Source organism: Neomonachus schauinslandi, chromosome 11, assembly GCF_002201575.2.
Source record: "Neomonachus schauinslandi chromosome 11, ASM220157v2, whole genome shotgun sequence".
In the NCBI taxonomy this organism is placed as follows: Eukaryota; Metazoa; Chordata; class Mammalia; order Carnivora; family Phocidae; genus Neomonachus; species Neomonachus schauinslandi.
The window spans coordinates 68,641,730-68,660,870 of record NC_058413.1 but is presented as its reverse complement, the minus strand read 5'-3'; the positions used below and the strand labels follow the sequence as shown (position 1 = coordinate 68,660,870).

Below are 19,141 nucleotides of genomic sequence, written 5' to 3'. Positions count from 1 at the left end.
TTTGTTTGGGTCATTTCTCTTTTCTTTTTGATAAGTCTGGCCAGGGGTTTATCAATCTTGTTAATTCTTTCAGAGAACCAGCTCCTAGTTTCGTTGATCTGTTCTACTACTCTTTTGGTTTCTATTTCATGGATTTCTGCTCTGATCTTTATTATTTCTCTTCTCCTGTTGCGTTTAGGCTTTATTTGCTGTTCTTTCTCCAACTCCTTTAGGTGTAGGGTTAGGTTGTGTCCTTGAGACCTTTCTTGTTTCTTGAGAAAGGCTTGTATTGCTCTATACTTTCCTCTTAGGACTGCCTTTGCTGTATCCTAAAGATTTTGAACAGTTGTGTTTTCATTTTCATTTGTTCCCATGAATTTTTTAAATTCTTCTTTAATTTCCTGGTTGACCCATTCATTCCTTAGTAGGATGCTCTTTAGCCTCCTTGTATTTGAGTTCTTTCTGACTTTTGTCTTGTGATTGAGTTCTAGTTTCAAAGCATTTTGGTCTGAAAATATGCAGGGAATGATCCCAATCTTTTGGTACCAGTTGAGACCTGATTTATGACCTAGGATGTGATCTATTCTGGAGAATGTTCCATGGGCACTAGAGAAGAATGTGTATTCTGTTGCTTTTGGATGGAATGTTCTGAATATATCTGTGAAGTCCATTTGGTCCAGTGTGTCTTTATAGTCTTTATTTCCTTGTTGATCTTTTGTTTAGATGATCTGTCCATTTCAGTGAGGGGGGTGTTAAAATCCCCCACTATTATTGTATTGTTGTCAATGTGTTTCTTTGCTTTTGTTATTAATTGACTTACTTATGTAATTGGCTGTTCCCATGTTAGGGGCATAGATATTTACAATTGTTAGATCTTCTTGTTGAATAGACCCTTTAAGTAGTGTATGGTGTCCTTCCTCATCTCTTATTACAGTCTTTGGTTTAAAATCTAATTTGTGTGATATAAGGATTGCCACCCCAGCTTTCTTTTGGTGTCCATTAGCATGGTAAATGGTTTTCCACCCCCTCACTTTCAACCTGGAGGTGTCTTTGGTCTAAAATGAGTCTTTTGCAGACAGCATATCGATGGGTCTTGTTTTTTAATCCAGTCTGATAGCCTGTGTCGTTTGATTGGGGCATTTAGCCCATTTACATTCAGGGTAACTATTGAAAGATAGGAATTTAGTGCCATTGTATTGCCTGTAAGGTGACTGTTACTGTATATTGTCTGTGTTCCTTTCTGGTCTATGTTACTTTTAGGCTCTCTCTTTGCTTAGAGGACCCCTTTCAATATTTCTTGTAGGGCTGGTTTCGTGTTTGCAAATTCCTTTAGTTTTTGTTTGTCCTGGAAGCTTTTTATCTCCTTCTATTTTCAATGACAGCCTAGCTGGATATAGTATTCTTGGCTGCATATTTTTCTCATTTAGTGCTCTGAATCTATCATGCCAGTCCTTTCCGGCCTGCCAGGTCTCTGTGAATAGGTCTGTTGTCAATCTATTATTTCTACCATTGTAGGTTACAGATCTCTTATGCCGAGCTGCTCTCTCCTGTCCACTTTTTATTAGACCCTTTTCCTTCCTCTAATTTGATTCTGGCAGGAGCTTATCAATCCTTTAACCAACCTTGAAGTTAGTTAGCATTCCAGTCCTTCTTTCGCTTCTATTTGTGTTTGTGAGTCCTTCAGAACTCTTGCCGTATCTACAGCTCATGTGCTAGGTTGGAGAGAACCATGAAGTTTTCCCGTTTCTACACAAGTTTTCTGTTGAATAACTACATACCCTGTATTGATATAGACTGTAATGGTTCACTAACCAGTTTCAGGTCACTTATCTCATTAAGTCTCCTATTTCTGTCATTGTCATTTTACAGAGAGTTAACCTAGGGTGTTGGTAAGCATGCAGTGTGGCCAAGAAAACCAGATTTCCAATTAATTATCTGTCGTCCTTTCTAGTACATTGTAATGTACTGTTAGTCCGAACCTTATTTCACCTACAAGAAGAGATTGGGAAGGGAGAAGATATTCTCATCCAATGTACAAGTTCATTTGCTCCTTCCTTGTCTGGACTCCTCAAGATAATTTTCCTTTTTCCTAGCTGTGCCAAAATGAATTTGTCTTCAACTCTCTATTAATATACAAACATTTCCATCTTCTCTGTGAGCTCCGCGTCTGTTGAGCTCTCTGTTTACTGTGCCAGTGTGGGTAGATTATTAAATGGTAATTATTATTTTCCTGAATTTTTAATCCCAATGATGTGATTACCAAGACTTTTGCTGTGGGGTTTAGGAAATTTAGGAAATTCCTTCTTGAATTTATGTGAATTTAATGAATTTATTGTGAGAAATTTTAACTGGCTAAAAGTCTTTCAGTGGGCCTATATTTTAGGTTGAGTGGCAGTGAAATATACAAGGCCTATAACAGATTTGGAGCTAGAGGAGAGGGGAAAAATGTAGAAAAACTCAAATATCTAGGAGCTGCTTAAATAAATAAATACATGGGCATATTATCACACACTGACATGTGTTGTTTCCTAACCCTGACTTGCTAGAGGTATTTTATTCTAGCCTTTGAAAATTCAGTTCCTTTACATGATTTCTTATACTCAGCTGTCTATAATCAAGACTTGTTGTGTCTTTAAAATTTCCCCTTGCAATTTAATATTTTATTGCTCAGGTAGCTGTCAAAGTTTGACACTGTGTTAGCTTAGGGAGAGGAAAGGCGTCCTCTTCACGGAGTGTATATGAAAATCCCACTGATTTGTGCCCCGTGTGATTCCGCAGGTGTGCATGTGGCTGCCCATCTGGTGAATGCCCTCAACTTCTCAGTGAACTACAGTGAGGATTTTGCTGAACTGAATGCAGCGAGATACCGAGATGAGGTGGGTGGTCTTTGTCTTCTCATTCTTTCACTTTTCGTGAGTTAATGAAGGTCTGTGGTTTTCATGGAAAATTTGTACCTTGCTGCTCCTTTTGAGTGCTTTTAAGATGCAGTTATCAAGTTGAGTTTTGTTCCTTTTCAATAGAAAATACAGGTAATTACTGTTTCACAGTCTCTCCTGCTGAAAATGGGAGTTCGAGAGTGTCTCCTTTTTATAGCAGCGTTCGGATGGCAGCCACTCAGGCCGGCCTTCTGCCTCCCAGCAGTATTGCCTGGTTCCCATCCAGTGGAGACTGTCCAGTGTCTTTACAGGGCACAAGTTTTTTTTAATAAGTCAGATACTGCACTTGGGGGCGCAGGAAGGGCAGAAAAGCAGATTGACTCTTTAAGGATCCTGGATCATCTGTTTATTTGACTTAAAAATATTACTGAGTTTTAATGGTTACTCTGCTTTGTTTTAATCCTTGAAATAGGTGACCTTGAGTTCAGTTCTGTAGCAGGCAGCATCTGACTTAGGGCTGCTTTTCTCCATGGGAAGCCACCCATGAGATGAAATTGTATGTGCAGGGTGCTGGGTGAGAGCACGATGAACACATACACAGCCCTGATTAGCTCTCTGTCGCTCAGGACTTCATCCTGTCCTCAGATCTCCTTCCCGGAACAAAACAAAGGGAAAACTAACAATGAACACAGAAACAAATCACGAAACCAAAATAGCAAGCAGTCTTTGATAAGTCCTTTGATGAGACGCTAGTATTCTTAAAAACGCTGATATGTTTAAACTGGTCTGGGTTGGGTTCAGGCATTGATATTTCTTGAAAGTTCACCAGCTAATTGGGGTGAGCACCCAGCATTAAGAGCCACTGAGAGAGCCAGCTCCTTCGCATGCCACTGGAAGCTCTTCATATGTAATGATTCCAGAACCCAGAACCAGGTCTGTCTCCATGTCTTTCTCCTGCTGCCTCCCCCCCCATTTCTCTCTCCTCCTCAGGCCACAGCACATGGGCTTCCTTGCTTCCTACATCTGCCATGCATGTTCCTCTTTATCTTTCCTTCTTTGCTTCTCTCTTTTGTTTTTGTCATCTTGGGTCTTTAAGAACTAAAATGGTTCTCTCATTTTAATGTTGTATACTTGGAATATTGAAAAATATTCCAAAATTTTAATCATTTTAGGTTTTTAGTTATTTCCTTTCATTTTATGAAGGATGTGTGCCCCAAATAAAATATTTTAAAACCCTCAAGAAGTTTAAAAGTGAAACCTTCTCCTCCAAAAGTAGCCGCAGTTAATAACTTTCTGTTCTCTTATATTTTGAGAGGCATTTTATGAAACCTGTTCCTCAGCAATTTTCTTGTTTCCATAGTTACATTGACTGTAGCTTGCTGTATCAGAAAGTATAGATCTATCATTCTCTTAATATTAATGTGCAATAGTTTATTTTTAGCCCTTTCCTTATTCACAAATGTTTAGATTGTTTTTGAGTTTCTGTTATGAACCACACTCCAATAAATTAATTTTTTATATGCTTCCACTAGGCAGATTCCTAGAAGTAGAATTTAGTTTCAAAGGTATGTACGTTTTTAGTTTTGATGGATGTTGCCAAGTTGCCTTCCAAAAAGGCTTCACTGGTTGACCCACTTCTACCAAGTTTGTCAGAATGCTTATATCTGCCCCTCAGTTGTTTTTGTTTTTCTTTAATTTTTGCCAATCTGACAGATGAAAAATGGTAACTCATTGTTTTAATTTGTATTTTCCCTTTCTTTGTTTCCTTCCTTCCTTCTTTCCTTTTTCCTCCCTCTCTTCTTTATTTTAATAAATATTTTTGAGCCCCTCGTAGGCATCAGTGTGCTAGAGGAGGATGAAAACACACACACACACATACACACACACTGCATGCATAAACACATAGTCTTCCGTGACTTGTCTTTGAGAAAGATGCACCCTGTTGTCCTGTGTTTTGTACTCTCTGTCTTCTCCAGATTTATAGTGACCCACCCTCCAGCTCCTGGGTGGCACGTTTGATGACCTAGCCGAATCTGCCTCATCCTGTCATCTGTGAAACTCTCTCTTACCCTCACATTCCATCTCCATTCCCTGGCAGTAGGAATTGTTCCATCTTCTGAGTTCCCACAGCTATTTGTTCATATTTCTGGTATTACCACTTTGTTCAGCTGGTCTTGTATTTTCACTAGTTGTTTATATATTAGGTTCCTCTAGGTCATCCTTGAGCTGCGTTCCTAATGGCCGAGGTAGAAGTCGTCTGGCCCCAGTGGGATGAAGAGCTATTGCTGGGCAAGTGGCCCTTATTCAAGGCTTCTGAAATTATTTCATATGAATGGCTTCCCACTTTGGATATAGGGTGGCCTGACTCCAAAGTCAATGGAGGCCTAAGAAAGAATTTCCAAAGTTGTGCAATATTGAGCACCATTAGGATGAAAAACAAATCCACAAATCTCCTGGGGATTGACCTCAGTTTTCCAGAAGATAGAAAGGGAGTTGCCTAAGGTCCATTTCACCACGAGAGATGTAGTGTAAAGGACAGATTACACCAACAATATTACTTTTTACAATTCTGAGTAATAAGAACCTGTCCTTTTTATTTGAGTATCATCACTACTTTGCATGGTATTTGAAACATTATAAGTATTCAATTAGTATTCTTTGCATTGAATTTACAGCAACAACCCTCCCTACATATTTTATCACTTTTGATTCTGTCTCCACATCTTATGGGTGCAGTTTGGCAGTTATGGTGGACAAAGTATATATTAATATTTCCACATTATAGTCAAAGATACTGAGTCTCAATTGGTCAAAGAGTGGGCTTCAGGCCACTACTACTAGCTTGTAATTAGCCATTAGGATGAAAATCTACATTTTCTGAATCTTTATCCAGTGCTCTTTCTTTCTCAGGACAGTCTTCTTTGTGTTAGATTTTTTTAAAAGATTTAATTTTTTATTTGAGAGAGAGAGAGAGTGTATGTGTGTGTGCATAAGTAGGGGGGAGGACAGAAGGAGAGAGAGAAGCAGACTCCCCGCTGATCATGGAACCCAACGCGGGACTGGACGTGGAGGGCTCAATCCCAGGACCCTGAGATCATGACCTGAGCTGAAGGCAGATGCTTAAACAGCTGAGCCACCCGGGCACCCCTGGATAGATATTTTTAATTTTTCAGCTGAGCAACTGAATTAGGGAAGGTCTGAAACTTGCTAGTGAGTGACAGAGGCAGGACTCCAGCCCAAATATCCTGGTTCCAGAACCTGTGTTGCATGAAAACATTATGAAACTTGATTGAATTTCTCATTTCCACTGAGAGAATAGTATCGTAAATGCCTAATGGATCATAGCCAGCAGATTCCTTGTAGAATTTTACATTATCAATGTTTTGTTTTTCAGTCAATTTTTTTTTTCCCTTTTTCTCAGGATCCTAGAAAACTTCTCTTCACAACTGGTAAGTTGTTATTCATTGCTCTTTCTGAAAATTCAGGGAAATCTTTGAGAATAAGCATCATCAAACTACACAGCAATTAAATATATGTTAAAGTAGAACATGGAAAATTTGCAACCAGAACAAATGTTACCAAACATAAGTTGCAACAAAAACAGAGGGGCAAGGCAAACAGTGGGGTTGGAATGAATGAAGAGTAAAAGTAACTAAATACATTTGCCTTCCATATGTTCTTCTAGTGACAACAGTGTGATGCCATATGGTTATTGAGGACCTGCTTTGTGCCCCTGGCTGTGGCAAGTAGTATTGGAGATAATACACATGAAATAGGCACCTACCCTCAAGGTGTTGAAAAGAAACACCAAGCACTCTGATTATCGATGTAGTTCTTATAACTCAGTAATTTAGTAGGACATTTGGTGATCTTAAAGCCTATATAAAAAGAGGAGGAACAAACAGTCATTAAAATCAGTTATTTTTCTTGAAAGGTGTTTCCTTTTTCATCTGTAATTTACTTTTCCTTCTCAAGCATACTGTCCATGAAATCTCAGTCTAGACTATTCATTTGTTAAAGCACGTGTAAACATCTCAAAATTTTGTCCTGACATATAATTCTTACTAAAATTCTTCTCTTTCTCAACCGTACAATTATAAGGATGAAAGCAGAAAACTGCACTTGGGGGATTTTTAGCACATTATTTCAGGGATAAGGATGATTAGGTCATTGAGATGGTCTGTCATAAAAGCTTGGCTATCATAAACACCCTATTAAGGATCAAGATTGCATATAAGACTGAGGCATGGCTCTGTCAAATGCATTGTTTTTCTTTTCAATCAGTTTTAAGATGAAAATAGCGATAATTCTGGTGTTTTCCCCTTCCCTGTCACAACTATATATTTAGATTTATAAAATATGTTTTTTTTTCCTGTTTATGTATGCATGATGTTTGCCACTTATGAAGTATTTCACAGTTTTCTCTTTAGGAACACAATTTTAGTTTTGCTTACAACTTTGCTCATTGAAAGCATATTTTTTATGTAAGCCTTAAGAATTGGATGAGGAATAGGAAGGAGAAAAAACAGAAAAACAAAACCTTATGTATGAATCAGTGTATGTTTTGGTTCATAAATTCATTGTTTTGGTATTATTTTCTACCTCACCAAGTATAGGTGAAACATTGGGACATGTAAAATGTTTGAAAAAGTTTAGTTTTCAAACATATAAAAAGATTTCTTATATGCCCAAGATATGAACCTTAGTATAATCAATACCTGTATAGAAGCAGGTGATCTCTCCATATAGTATGAAACCCCACCATTCTGTCTTGTTTCCCAGAAGTTCCCATGAGTGGTGTTGGACTAACTAGAAATAATATTTAAAAACATAAATTTCCTGGCTCCATCCTAGAGAGTCTCTGTTGTGTGACCCGACAGTATGTTTCATTAACCTTCCCATGTACCTCAGGAGCCTCCGTTTCACCCGTACTAGGCATCTCATCATACTCTTGTAATTCCCTTCTCGCAACACCTAAATTTTGTCTACTCTTACCCGATTCTCTCTCTCTCTCTTTTTAACCCAGTCCACTTCTGTTCATCCTCTGAGTCTCAGCTGACATGCCCCATCATGCACACATTCATCTCTGATTCCGATAGGCAGAGCTGGTCTTTTTTGTTGGCCTGGGTTCCTAAAGATACATAGTAAAGTGCTATATTGTAGAATAATTTCTATTCTTATGTGTATAATCTTTTCCACTGGAAGGTGAGCTTCTCAGGTTTGAGGTAGGGCTCCCCCTAGGGCATGCAGGACTCTAGGTACATATTTTTTTTTTTTTTTAAGATTTTTATTTATTTATTTGACAGAGAGAGACACAGCGAGAGAGGGAACACAAGCAGGGGGAATGGGAGAGGGAGAAGCAGGCTTCTCTCTGAGCAGGGAGCCTAATGCGGGGCTCAGTCCCAGGACCCTGGGATCATGACCTGAGCCAAAGGCAGCTGCTTAATGACTGAGCCACCCAGGCACCCCTTGTGGAATTTCTGTCAATACAAACAACGGGAATCACCCCAAATCAGCATGTCAGCCTCATTTTGGTGTCCCAGGCTACATCATTTCATGAAAGAAGTAGTGTGCTGGCCAGAAGGAGTCATTCAGTTCCCAGCTTGGAACTCAGCCTCAAACCCCAAAGTATGAGTCCAGAGCTTCGAGGGCATCTGATTGACCCTACCAAGTAGTAGGTGAGAGAACAAAGTAGAATCAAAGGATGGCAAGGAATAAGAGACCGTTTTCCACAAATAGACTTAATTTAGTTTTGTATTACTAATACGTCTATGACTAAAACTTTTTCATAGCTATCTTTGAATGTTGTTAGGTGCAGTGCCTAGGAAAAATCCTGTTTCTGATCGAGGAATGCATGCATGTTTTTAGATGTTCTAGTGATAAAGACTATTTCTTATTAGTTAATATATTTCTTGGATTTTAGTTTGTATAATGTTACATAGAGTCTTCTCTCTCTCTCTGTCCTTAAATATTTTTCAACGTAATCTACAACTGAGAAATTAACATTTATTGTTTTGTAGAAACTAAAGCCTGTGGCAGTTCGAGTGACATAAAATATGGTAGTTAGATCACTCAATAAGAAATGTTAAAAATAATCCAATTAAGAACTTATAAAGAAAAAGAATTTATAAAGTAAAACAAGTTTAAAAGATTGGATTATTCAAACATGCATTTCAAAACGTTTGCTACATTATTTCCAAATTTGGTAATACCTTGTATGATGAGAATAAAATGCACAGCATCCAATTTCAATTAGAAAAATCCTCATAAACAAATAGAATTGTGTTTCCAGTTACGTTAGAAACAACAGGATAATGAGTACAAGATGGTATATTTCTGACCACATCTGGGTATGGATGAAAATGATCCCTCAGTTTCATCTAGAAATGGCAGTACACTGCAGTCATTCATTTTAAAGGCAACTAATTAACAAATCTAATATGCATAGATAAAAAGTAATAAGAATAAACATACAAGCATGTCTCTTTCTAAGGAAACAAGTTTAGATTTTGCTTCATAACTTGAAGGATTCAAAGAGACAGTGTACTTCACTTTGGCAAGTAACTTTGTCCAGTAAGCTTTGACTAACTCAGTCATTTCCAACCTGTGCTTCCTGACTCCTGGAATGTATGTAGTAATAGAGGCTAATATGTTGGGTTTTAGCTGAGCTGTCCTTGAAAGCTAGGTTAGGGTGCCCTTTGATGTACCTGGAAAACATTCAAACTTAGCTCTCTTTTAGCATTTAGTGCCCTAGGTTGCATTTGCCTCCTTATCCTGTCTTCCACATTGGAATTGGATTTCTCTTAGAGCAGGATTCATTTTTTTCCCTCACTTAACAGTACACTACAGATGCCCAGAGAATATTTACTGAAAATAAAGCCAATTGTTTAACTCTTCTACTTAGTACATAGACCTCCTTTATAGCATCCAGATAATTAGTTAGCCAGCTTCTGTTTAATTCCAGTGACACAAAAGCATAGCTTCTTAAGGTACTCCCTTTTTTTTGACCATTGTAATTGTAATAATTTTATTTATTTATTTATTTGACAGAGAGAGACACAGTGAGAGAGGGAACACAAGCAGGGGGAGTGGGAGAGGGAGAAGCAGTCCTCCAGCTGAGCAGGGAGCCCTATGTGGGGCTCGATCCCAGGACCCTGGGACCATGACCCGAGCTGAAGGCAGACACATAACGACTGAGCCACAGAGGCGCCCCTGTAATAATTTGTTTTTAAAGATTTTATTTATTTATTCGAGGGAGAGAGAGCACGTGAGCAGGGGGAGGGGTAGAGAGAGAGAGAGAGAAGCAGACTCCCTGGTGAGTGTGGAGCCTGTCACAGGGCTCGATCTCATGACCCTGAGACCATGACCTGAGTTGAAATCAAGAGTTGGACACTTAACCGACTGAGCCACCCAGGCACCCCTAATTTTTTCTTTTCATTGTTAATTATAAGTAACTTCTTCATTGATCTGGTCTGTTTATAAATTACAAACTCTGGTCTTTTTATACTTCTGGGAACTAGAAAGCAAATATGAATCCTTTAGATAAAAAATGTAACTTCATAAATCTGAAAGAATATTAAAAAGCATTGAATTGATTCTCCTAAGTTTACAGATGAGATCCAGTGAGATTGGGGTTTGTTCTAAGGGACAGTAACAGGACTGTTAATCCCAGAATGTGCATCCCATCGGCCAAGCTGTCTACTTCATCTTCAAATGACTGACGTCAACTATTTTACTACCCACCCCCCCCAATCTTTCCAATACATTTTCCATGTTCCACTCTTAAAAGGAGTTCTCTAGTTAAATGTTTGAGGGAAGATCTGTTCAAACTTAGACTGGCCTCTCGGTACTAGTACTTCCCAGGGACTTTAATATACTCATGTGTCCTGTGACTCAAGGAATAGGTATTACACTTCTGAGTAATAGAAGTTAATACCTCAAGGAATACCTGAGTAATAGAAGTTAATACCTCAAGGAATTAATGCTCAGATAATATTCTTTGAAAATTGTGCCTCTACACTAAACATACTCAGTTTTTTCAGGTGTCCTGATGAAGTGATTGGTAGACATTCCATAACTAACCTTGGCATACTTAGAACCACATGGGAAACCTTGTGGGCAAACACAGTATACCTTAATGAAGCCCTAAGAAAATTATCGGAAAGGCCTCTCTAGCCACACATTTCACATCATGGAGCCATCTGGGATTCTACCATTAAACCAGAGAGAAAGACCTCCTCTTTTTTTTTCCCTCTTCAAATGTATTGAGTTATAATTGAAGTACACTAAATTATACATATGTAAATTACGTTACTCAATTGGTTTTGATGTGTGTATACACTTGTGAAATCAAGACCAAACTCAAGATGACAAATATATCTATCATTCCAAAAAGTTTTTTGTGCCTTTATAATGCATCCTGCCCTTTATCCTCTTAGCAACTGATCTGCTTTCTATCACTGGAGAATGGTTTGGATATTCTAGAATACTATATAAAAGGAATCACAGTTAAAAGGAATCACAGAGTGTATGCTCTTGGGATTTTTTGAGGGGGGAGAATGTCTGGCTTTTTTTCACTCGGTCAAATAATTTTGTGATTCATGTATGTCGTTGCGTATAGTTCATTTTTTTTTAAACTGGTGATTAATTTTCCAGGTACAGATACTACAATTGTCTATCCATTCATTTGTTGATGGAAATTTGAGTTGTCTACAGGCCTTAACTGTTAAAAATAAAGTGGCTATGAATATTTTTGAACAAATCTTTATGTAGATATATGTTTGTGTTTCTTTTGGGGAAATACTTGGGAGTGGAAAGGCTGGGTCATTTTATAGGCATGTTGTTCTTTGTAAGTAACATTTTTCTGTACTATTAGTCCTTTAACTTAGTACAATCATCTTGTTCTTCTCTTACCCCTAGGCAGTTAGTACTCACCTGGGGCAATGGGAAAAATGAGGAGAAGGGAGTGCCCTGGGAAAGAAGGGTAGAGAAGAGATGATTTGGATTAAGCACATCAGGAAATGGAAGTCTTGTTAGGCTTCCAAATCTGATACATTGGGGAGACTGAGGAAGAAAAAGTATCCAAGTATTAATTATACAAAGACTAACTCCTTAATTTCTCATATGACTCTTTACAAGTAGAAGCTTATTTCCACTCCACTGAGATTTCTAATGTTATTTTCCACTGTTTCTAAACTGTTGGGATTCTAATGATGCATACCTGTGTTGCTCTTCTCTCGTTCCCAGCTTGTCTGCTTCTGCTAGTGGCTTATAGTTCATGATGGCCCTTCTGTTTCCTAGGTGGTTCTTTGGCAAGGAGAGAAGTTGGGGGACGTCTGTGCTTTTGGAGATACAGTTGTTTCAGTAGCTTTCCATATAGATTTAAGATGGTATCTCTCAGCTGGGGCATTTGGGACTTACTGTTGCTTATATGATTGTAAGAGTAAATAATGGTAACTTATAGACAGGATATTTTATTTGGTAGGAATAAGATAATAAGAAATGAGACTATTGTGATTTTAGTTCTTGTTGATATAGCATATCAGCTATTCATTTTGGATATGCTATATGGGCTAACATTGGATTTTTAGCCATCTATCACGTCAATATTAAGTTTGAAAACCAACATGCTTGCACAGTTTTTTCTTTGTTAAAAAATGATGTTATATCATATCAGAAACCCTGATTACAGCATATTTTCCATACTAAGGAAATATGCCTGCAAGTGTTCTTAAAACATCAGCACTATAATTTTTTTCTTGAAATCTACTATTTTTTTTGTTCTACGCTTGAAGTTGTGGTTTTTAGAAAACTTTAGATTTTGTTTATTTTTTCATTATAATTATTCTATGTAGTGAATCCCAAAAGAAATTATTAGAATTGAAACTGAAGCAGCTACTAGTTCCATAAAAGGGGGGCTGAGAGAGTAAGGGAGTGTTAATACTGTGGGGGAGAAAACCAAAACAATAAAGGGTGCTCCATGTGAACCCAGCCCTGTTGTATATTTTTTCCTCCTTTAAAACAATTTTATTAATGTATAATTAAGATATAATAAATTGCATCTATTTAATGCATTCTCTCATAAGTTTTGACTCTTGCATATATCCATGAAACCATCAACATATATATAACAAACACTATCAATACAATGAACACATCTAACACTCAGTCTTTAAAATTTCTTCATGCCTTTGGAAGTTTTTCCCTGCTGCCCCTTCCTGCCTCCCCATTAAACATATATTTAATTTCTGTCTCTTGTCTTCATTACTGACATTTGATCTTTGTACATTTGGTAGAGCACGTCCCTATAGAAGTATGTACACATTCACTGTTCTGAGTGGGATACTTGAAAAATACTAAGGCGGACTCTTACATTAAAGGTAGAAAGACTGCTTTGTCCTAAGTACCTTGAAATTGTGCTAATTTTGAAAAGGCTTTTTTTTTTGAGAGGGAACACACAAGGAGATAGGCGATTTGAATTGGGCTTCCCACAGAGCAGCATAGTACTTTGGATTTTAAGGTAATAATTTTTTGTACTTTTTTTCTCAGTATGTTTTAAGTTAAAATGTACTTATATACATTTTTTTTTATAGTTCCTGGCCTGACAGGGGTCGGCATGGTGTTGGTGCTCTTCCTGATGGTTACAGCTTCTACATACGCAATACGGTGAGTGTCAGAGCCATTATTTCAATGTTTACTGGCCAGAGTGTTTAGATTTTCCTCTGATTATCTTTACTTTCATATGTAGAAAAAGTCTTGATTAACTGGAGTGCTTAGCCAATGCAATCAATATTCTGGTCAATGGACTATTTTGGATAACTAAGAGTGAAGTAGAGACATTTCTATGTATCATTTCCTGTTTTTGAAAATTCTCATTGTTTTAGTCAAATATTCTGTGTTGGTAAGGAAACACATGGAGAATTTCTAAAGAGTAAGGAAATTTGAGTTCTTCAGGGTCATCCATCTGAAGGATAGTGTATCTTTATGAAACATGAGATTGAATTCAGCATGTAGGCAAAGGAATATATCCCTGTCATTTTATAACTCATTTCCTGGTGTGAGTTTGTTTTGCAGCAATTTAATGTAGTAGTCTAAATGAAGCTTTGGAAATATGGTTAGTTGACATCTGTTAAAATAATCAGAAATATCTGCATGCATATTTATTCATCTAGTTACAAGACTTGGAGCAACTGCAGGTATACATTTTCATGAGCACTCTCACATGTTATTTCTGATGGATACATTCTTATTTCATAATATTTTACAGCATCTTATGTTTCTGGTCAAACTTTTTGGTTAAGAAAGCAAAAAGAAGAGATAATACATAATATTCAAGAATCCCAAATCATTCTACTTGTTGAGATGTGAAATTTAATGGAAATGCACACACATGCACACACACATACATGCTTTGAAAATAATTGCCCAGTAATATTTTTTAAGATTTTATATATTTATTTTAGAGAGACAGAGAGAAAGTACGCGTGCAAGCAAGCTGGGTGGGGTTGGGGAGCAGAGGGAGAGGAAGAGAGAGAATCTCAGACTCTGCACTGAGTGCAGAACCAGACATGGGGCTCAATCCCACGATTCTGAGATCATTACCTGAGCCAAAATCAAGAGTCTGATGCTTAACTGACTGAGCCACCCAGGCTCCTCTACCCAACAGAGTATTAAAATAAGTCTATCCTTGTACTTCTGAACACATACGTTTTCAGTTATGTCTTAAGGAAAAAATCTAGATGTACAATGGCTGGGTCAAACTGTAAGCACATTTTTAAGACTTTTTTTTTTTTTAAAGATTTTATTTATTTATTCATGAGAGACAGAGAGAGAGAGAGAGAGAGAAGCAGGCTCCCAAGGAGCAGGGAGCCCGATGCGGGACTCGATCCCAGGACCCTGGGATCATGACCTGAGCCGAAGGCAGACGCTTAACCATCTGAGCCACCCAGGCGCCCAAGACTTTTCATAAGAATTAAAAATCACCTTTCTCTAACATCAGTGCATGAAAGTGCCAATTTTGTGGGGAGAAATTTTCTTTTAGTTAAAGTAAAGCATTCATTAAAAAACTTTCATATTTCAGTTTTAGGTATTCTTGAAGGAAAATTAGGGCATCTGACATTTATTTGCAAGATTGAAGATTATGAGTGTTCTACATCAAGAAAAAAAAGTCTTTAATTGAGAGAGAGTTTTATAAAATGGAATATAAAGATCAGCTTCTATTTTCAACTGAGCCATTACATTTGTGCTCATAATAATTCAGTGACTGTTTATTAATCTTTAGTTTTTCATTTCTTTCCTTTTTTTTTAAAGATTTATTTATTTTAGAGAGAGAATGCACTCATGCATGAGTGGGGGGAGGGGCAGAGAGAGAGGGAGAGAGAGAATCCCAAGCAGATTCCACTCTGAGTACAGAGCCCAACTTGGGGCTCATTTGCAGAACCCTGAGATAATGACCTGAGCTGAAATCAAGAGTCGGCTGCTTAACTGACTGTGCCAGCCAGGTGCCCCGTTTTTCATTTCTTAAAAGATATTATAAAACCAACTCTACTTTTCTCCAAGCTTTATTGGGGGAACCATGGAATTCTTTTTTTTTTTCCTAAAGATTTATTTTAGAGTGATAGAGATGGCGGTGGGGGACGCAGGGAGGGAGGAGTTGAGGGAGAGGGAGAGAGAGAATCCTCAAACAGATTGCCTGCTGGTGCAGAGCCTGATGTGGGGCTTGATCTCACAACCCTGAGATCATGACCTGAGCTGAAATCAAGAGTCGATGCTTTAAATGACTGAGCCACCCATGCACCCCTGGGGGAATCATGGAATCCCCATGGATTCCATGGATCATGGAGATAATCTTCTACCTTTTCTCTTTACCAGTGAAGAAATAAAGCATTAGAGAAATGAAGTGAATAAATGGCTCCATAGTTTGAGTAGTTGAATATAGTCTAGTAATTCACCAATGGTCCATTTGTGGTCAATCTATTAAAATAAGTAATATATTTTAATAGTAGGTGACAGGAATACAAACATATTTTCATATCAATAGATTTTTAAAAGGTGGTAAATAAATCTGAGCTCTAGTTTGAATTAGAATAAGTAGAATAAACTAGGAATTAATTTCCTTTATAGAATTAAAAAATATAAAAGCTAGAGCTGAGATCATACTTACCAAAGAAACAAAAGATACATTCCTAAGAAAATTATGAAAAAAACCAAAGTGATATTTTTAATTCTGCCATTATTTATATATGATAAAAAATGAAACATTTATAATTATTAGAAATAGAATTATTAAAAAGAATGCAACAATAAGTCATCATTATTTCCAGAAAGGTACATGTAATTGTCTAGCCAGAAAATCCAAGAGAACTATGGGAAAAAATAGTATTATACCAGATTAAAGAGTCAGAATAGGTAAATGAACACAAAACAAATATTAAAATTGGCTTTTATATAACAGCTATTATCAGTTTGGAAATAGAATAAAATAAAAAAGTACCACTCACAACTGCAACAAAAACATAGAATATCTAGAAATAAACTTAATAAGAAACTACTGAAAGCTATATAAAAAAACAGACCTTCACTGAGAGAAATAAGTAGAGATTTTTGAATAAAGACTGTCTTTATTCCATAACTCCATAAAGATGGCGTTCTTCCTCAATCATGTTATAGGTTGTTGCAATTCCAATCAAAATTGTTTTTGAACTTAGCAAAACAGTTCTAAAATTTGTTTGTTTTTGAACTCAGCAAAACAGTTCTAAAGTTCATCTGAGGGAACATCCAAGTGCATGTTCCAGAGAGGAGTAAAAGGAGGATGGTAGCTTACTAAACATTAACATGATTAAGCTTCAGTAACTTAAAACAGAAGAGGACTTAACTGCAAAAATGACCAAGGAATTGACCCTCTTTGGTATTAAAGAGGGCACGTTCTGCATGGAGCACTGGGTGTTATACGCAAACAATGAATCGTGGAACACTACATCAAAAACTAATGATGTAATGTATGGTGATTAACATAACATAATAAAAAAAAAGATGAATAAGTTCAGAGATCTGCTGTGCAACGTGGTGTCTATGATGTGCACTCAAAAATTTGTTAAGAGGGTAGATCTTAAGTGTTCTTATACAAAAACTAAAACAAAAAAGCAAAGGAACACAAGGGGAACTTTGGAGGTGATGGCTATATTTATTATATTGATTGTGGTGATGATATTGTGGGGGCATGCATGTATCCAAAGTCCTCAAATTGTATACATTAAATATGAGTGGTTTCTTTTTGTGAATTAGTTACTCTTCAATAAAACTCTAAAAAAGAAAAAAAAAAATGACCAAGGAATTGGACCTAATGACAGAGTTGATCGAAAGCCCTGGAAGACACTTTGCTATATATATGAAGCCGCTGAATAATAAAGATGCCATTACAAAGTTATGAGGAAAATAAGGCTTATGTGAATGAAATTCTAGATAAATTAGAGGTAACTGTAAAAAAATTTATGTCATTAAAGATTTAGAAGAAATTTTGCCCAATAATAAATTATTGTAATTATATGGAACTAGTACATGCTTAAAATTTAAATAGTTTACACACAACAATTAAGAAAAATACACTGTAGAAATGGATAATGAAGAGATAAATCACAGAAGAATTAAAAGCAAATAACACAGAAAGGAAATAATAACCAATTCCACTTAATACAAAATAACAAAAACATATCAAGTGGAGTCTGGGTTTGGAGTAACAGGCTCTCCTCCTCTACAGTGGGGTTTGTAATTGATAAATGTTTTCAGAGAGCAATGGGCAATGCGTATCCAAAACAGAATGTGTGTCCTTTGATGTAGCAATTCCACTTCTAGGAATTTAGGTTCAAAAAGAATCAGATATGTGCAAAAAGTCGTATGTTATGAAGATGTTAATGATCTTGTTTATGATAGCAAAAGCTGTGGATGAAGTAAATGTCAATCAGTTAGATACTGCCTAAATCAGGGGTTCTAAAAGGTTCTAGGGGTTGTAACAATCCTCTAAGAAGCTTTTACCAATTTCTGCCCTCCACCTCCAAGATTCTAATATGAATATCCACCCAGGTATATCAAATGAAGTAACTGTTAGTATTTTTACTTTTCTCAAAAATTTCATAGATTGTGCTTATCATACCGCTTCCTTTTCAGACTCTTGTTTCTCCCCTAGGGCAGTAAGTAACACTGTTAATTTTTAACATATATGCCATTCAGGAAAACAATAGAAAACTTTAGTGAGCATTTCTTTAATTTCTCTCAATTTGACTTTCCTTTGGACTACTTTTACAATATGTATTGGGATGGGAGCATTATTTGTTTTAGATATCATTTGGAAATTGAGAATATTGATCAAAAGGACAGTAAAAGTACATATTAGCAGCCTATAACCTACTCCTCAATCTTATATCATCATAACTTTAAAATAAACATTTTCTTTTAATTCTTTCCATGTATCTTTATTTGAAATACAAAGAACCTTCAAAATTATAAAGTGTTAGTTACAATTTTGTCAGTTCTCTCTGCATGGTGTGTTAATACTTGATACTAATAGATAAATCTGAGATAACTCCTATTTTAACTTTCTTCAATTGTGACGTGTCTGAAATGATGGAATGTAAAGTAGAATTGAAATGAAGTTATTTGTTTTTTCAGAGTTTCCAACTATGACATCTTCTGGTATACTCATAATCTCTTCTTTGTTTTCTACATGCTGCTGATGTTGCATGTTTCAGGGTAAGTTTAAAAAAATATTTTTAAATATTTTTAAAAACATGTATACCTAAAAATGGGGTAATGAAAGATAAATCTATAGGAATTTTCATAGGAAGTGGTAAAATTATTTGGTTACTTGGAATTGAGGGTAGTCTCAAGAATGAAGATATAGTTCTACTTTTAGCATAGCATATTTTAATGAAAGTAGTATAAAAGTGTATTAAAACTGAAAGAGTTGGGGCACCTGGGTGGCTCAGTTGGTTAGGTGTCTGCCTTTGGCTTGGGTCATGATTCTAGGGTCCTGGGGTCGGGCCCCACATCTGGCTACCTGCTCTGTGGGGAGCCTGCTTTTCCCTCTCCCGCTCCCTCTGCTTGTGCTCTCTCTCCCTGTCAAATAAATAAGTAAAATCTTTAAAAAAAAAAAAACTGAAAGAGTTACTTCTCCTACAGTGTTGCAGGTTTTTTTTTAAAGATGTATTTATTTATTTGAGAGAGAGAGTGAACAGGTAGAGGGGCAGAGAGAGAGGGAGAAAGAGAGAGAAGCAGACTCCCTGCTGAGCATG

At 36.7% G+C, this 19,141-nt stretch overlaps 1 protein-coding gene across 2 annotated transcripts in view; it reads left to right on the top strand.

Moving 5' to 3' along the window:
• Window positions 1-19,141, top strand: part of NOX4 (NADPH oxidase 4) — a 177,356-nt gene that overhangs the window by 34,316 nt on the left and 123,899 nt on the right. For both annotated transcript variants that reach the window (XM_021679096.1, XM_021679095.1), the window contains exons 5-8: window positions 2,758-2,855; window positions 6,277-6,304; window positions 13,448-13,520; window positions 18,519-18,599. In XM_021679096.1, the coding sequence (XP_021534771.1) occupies window positions 2,758-2,855; window positions 6,277-6,304; window positions 13,448-13,520; window positions 18,519-18,599 (280 nt within the window). The remainder of the gene's footprint in view (window positions 1-2,757; window positions 2,856-6,276; window positions 6,305-13,447; window positions 13,521-18,518; window positions 18,600-19,141) is intronic.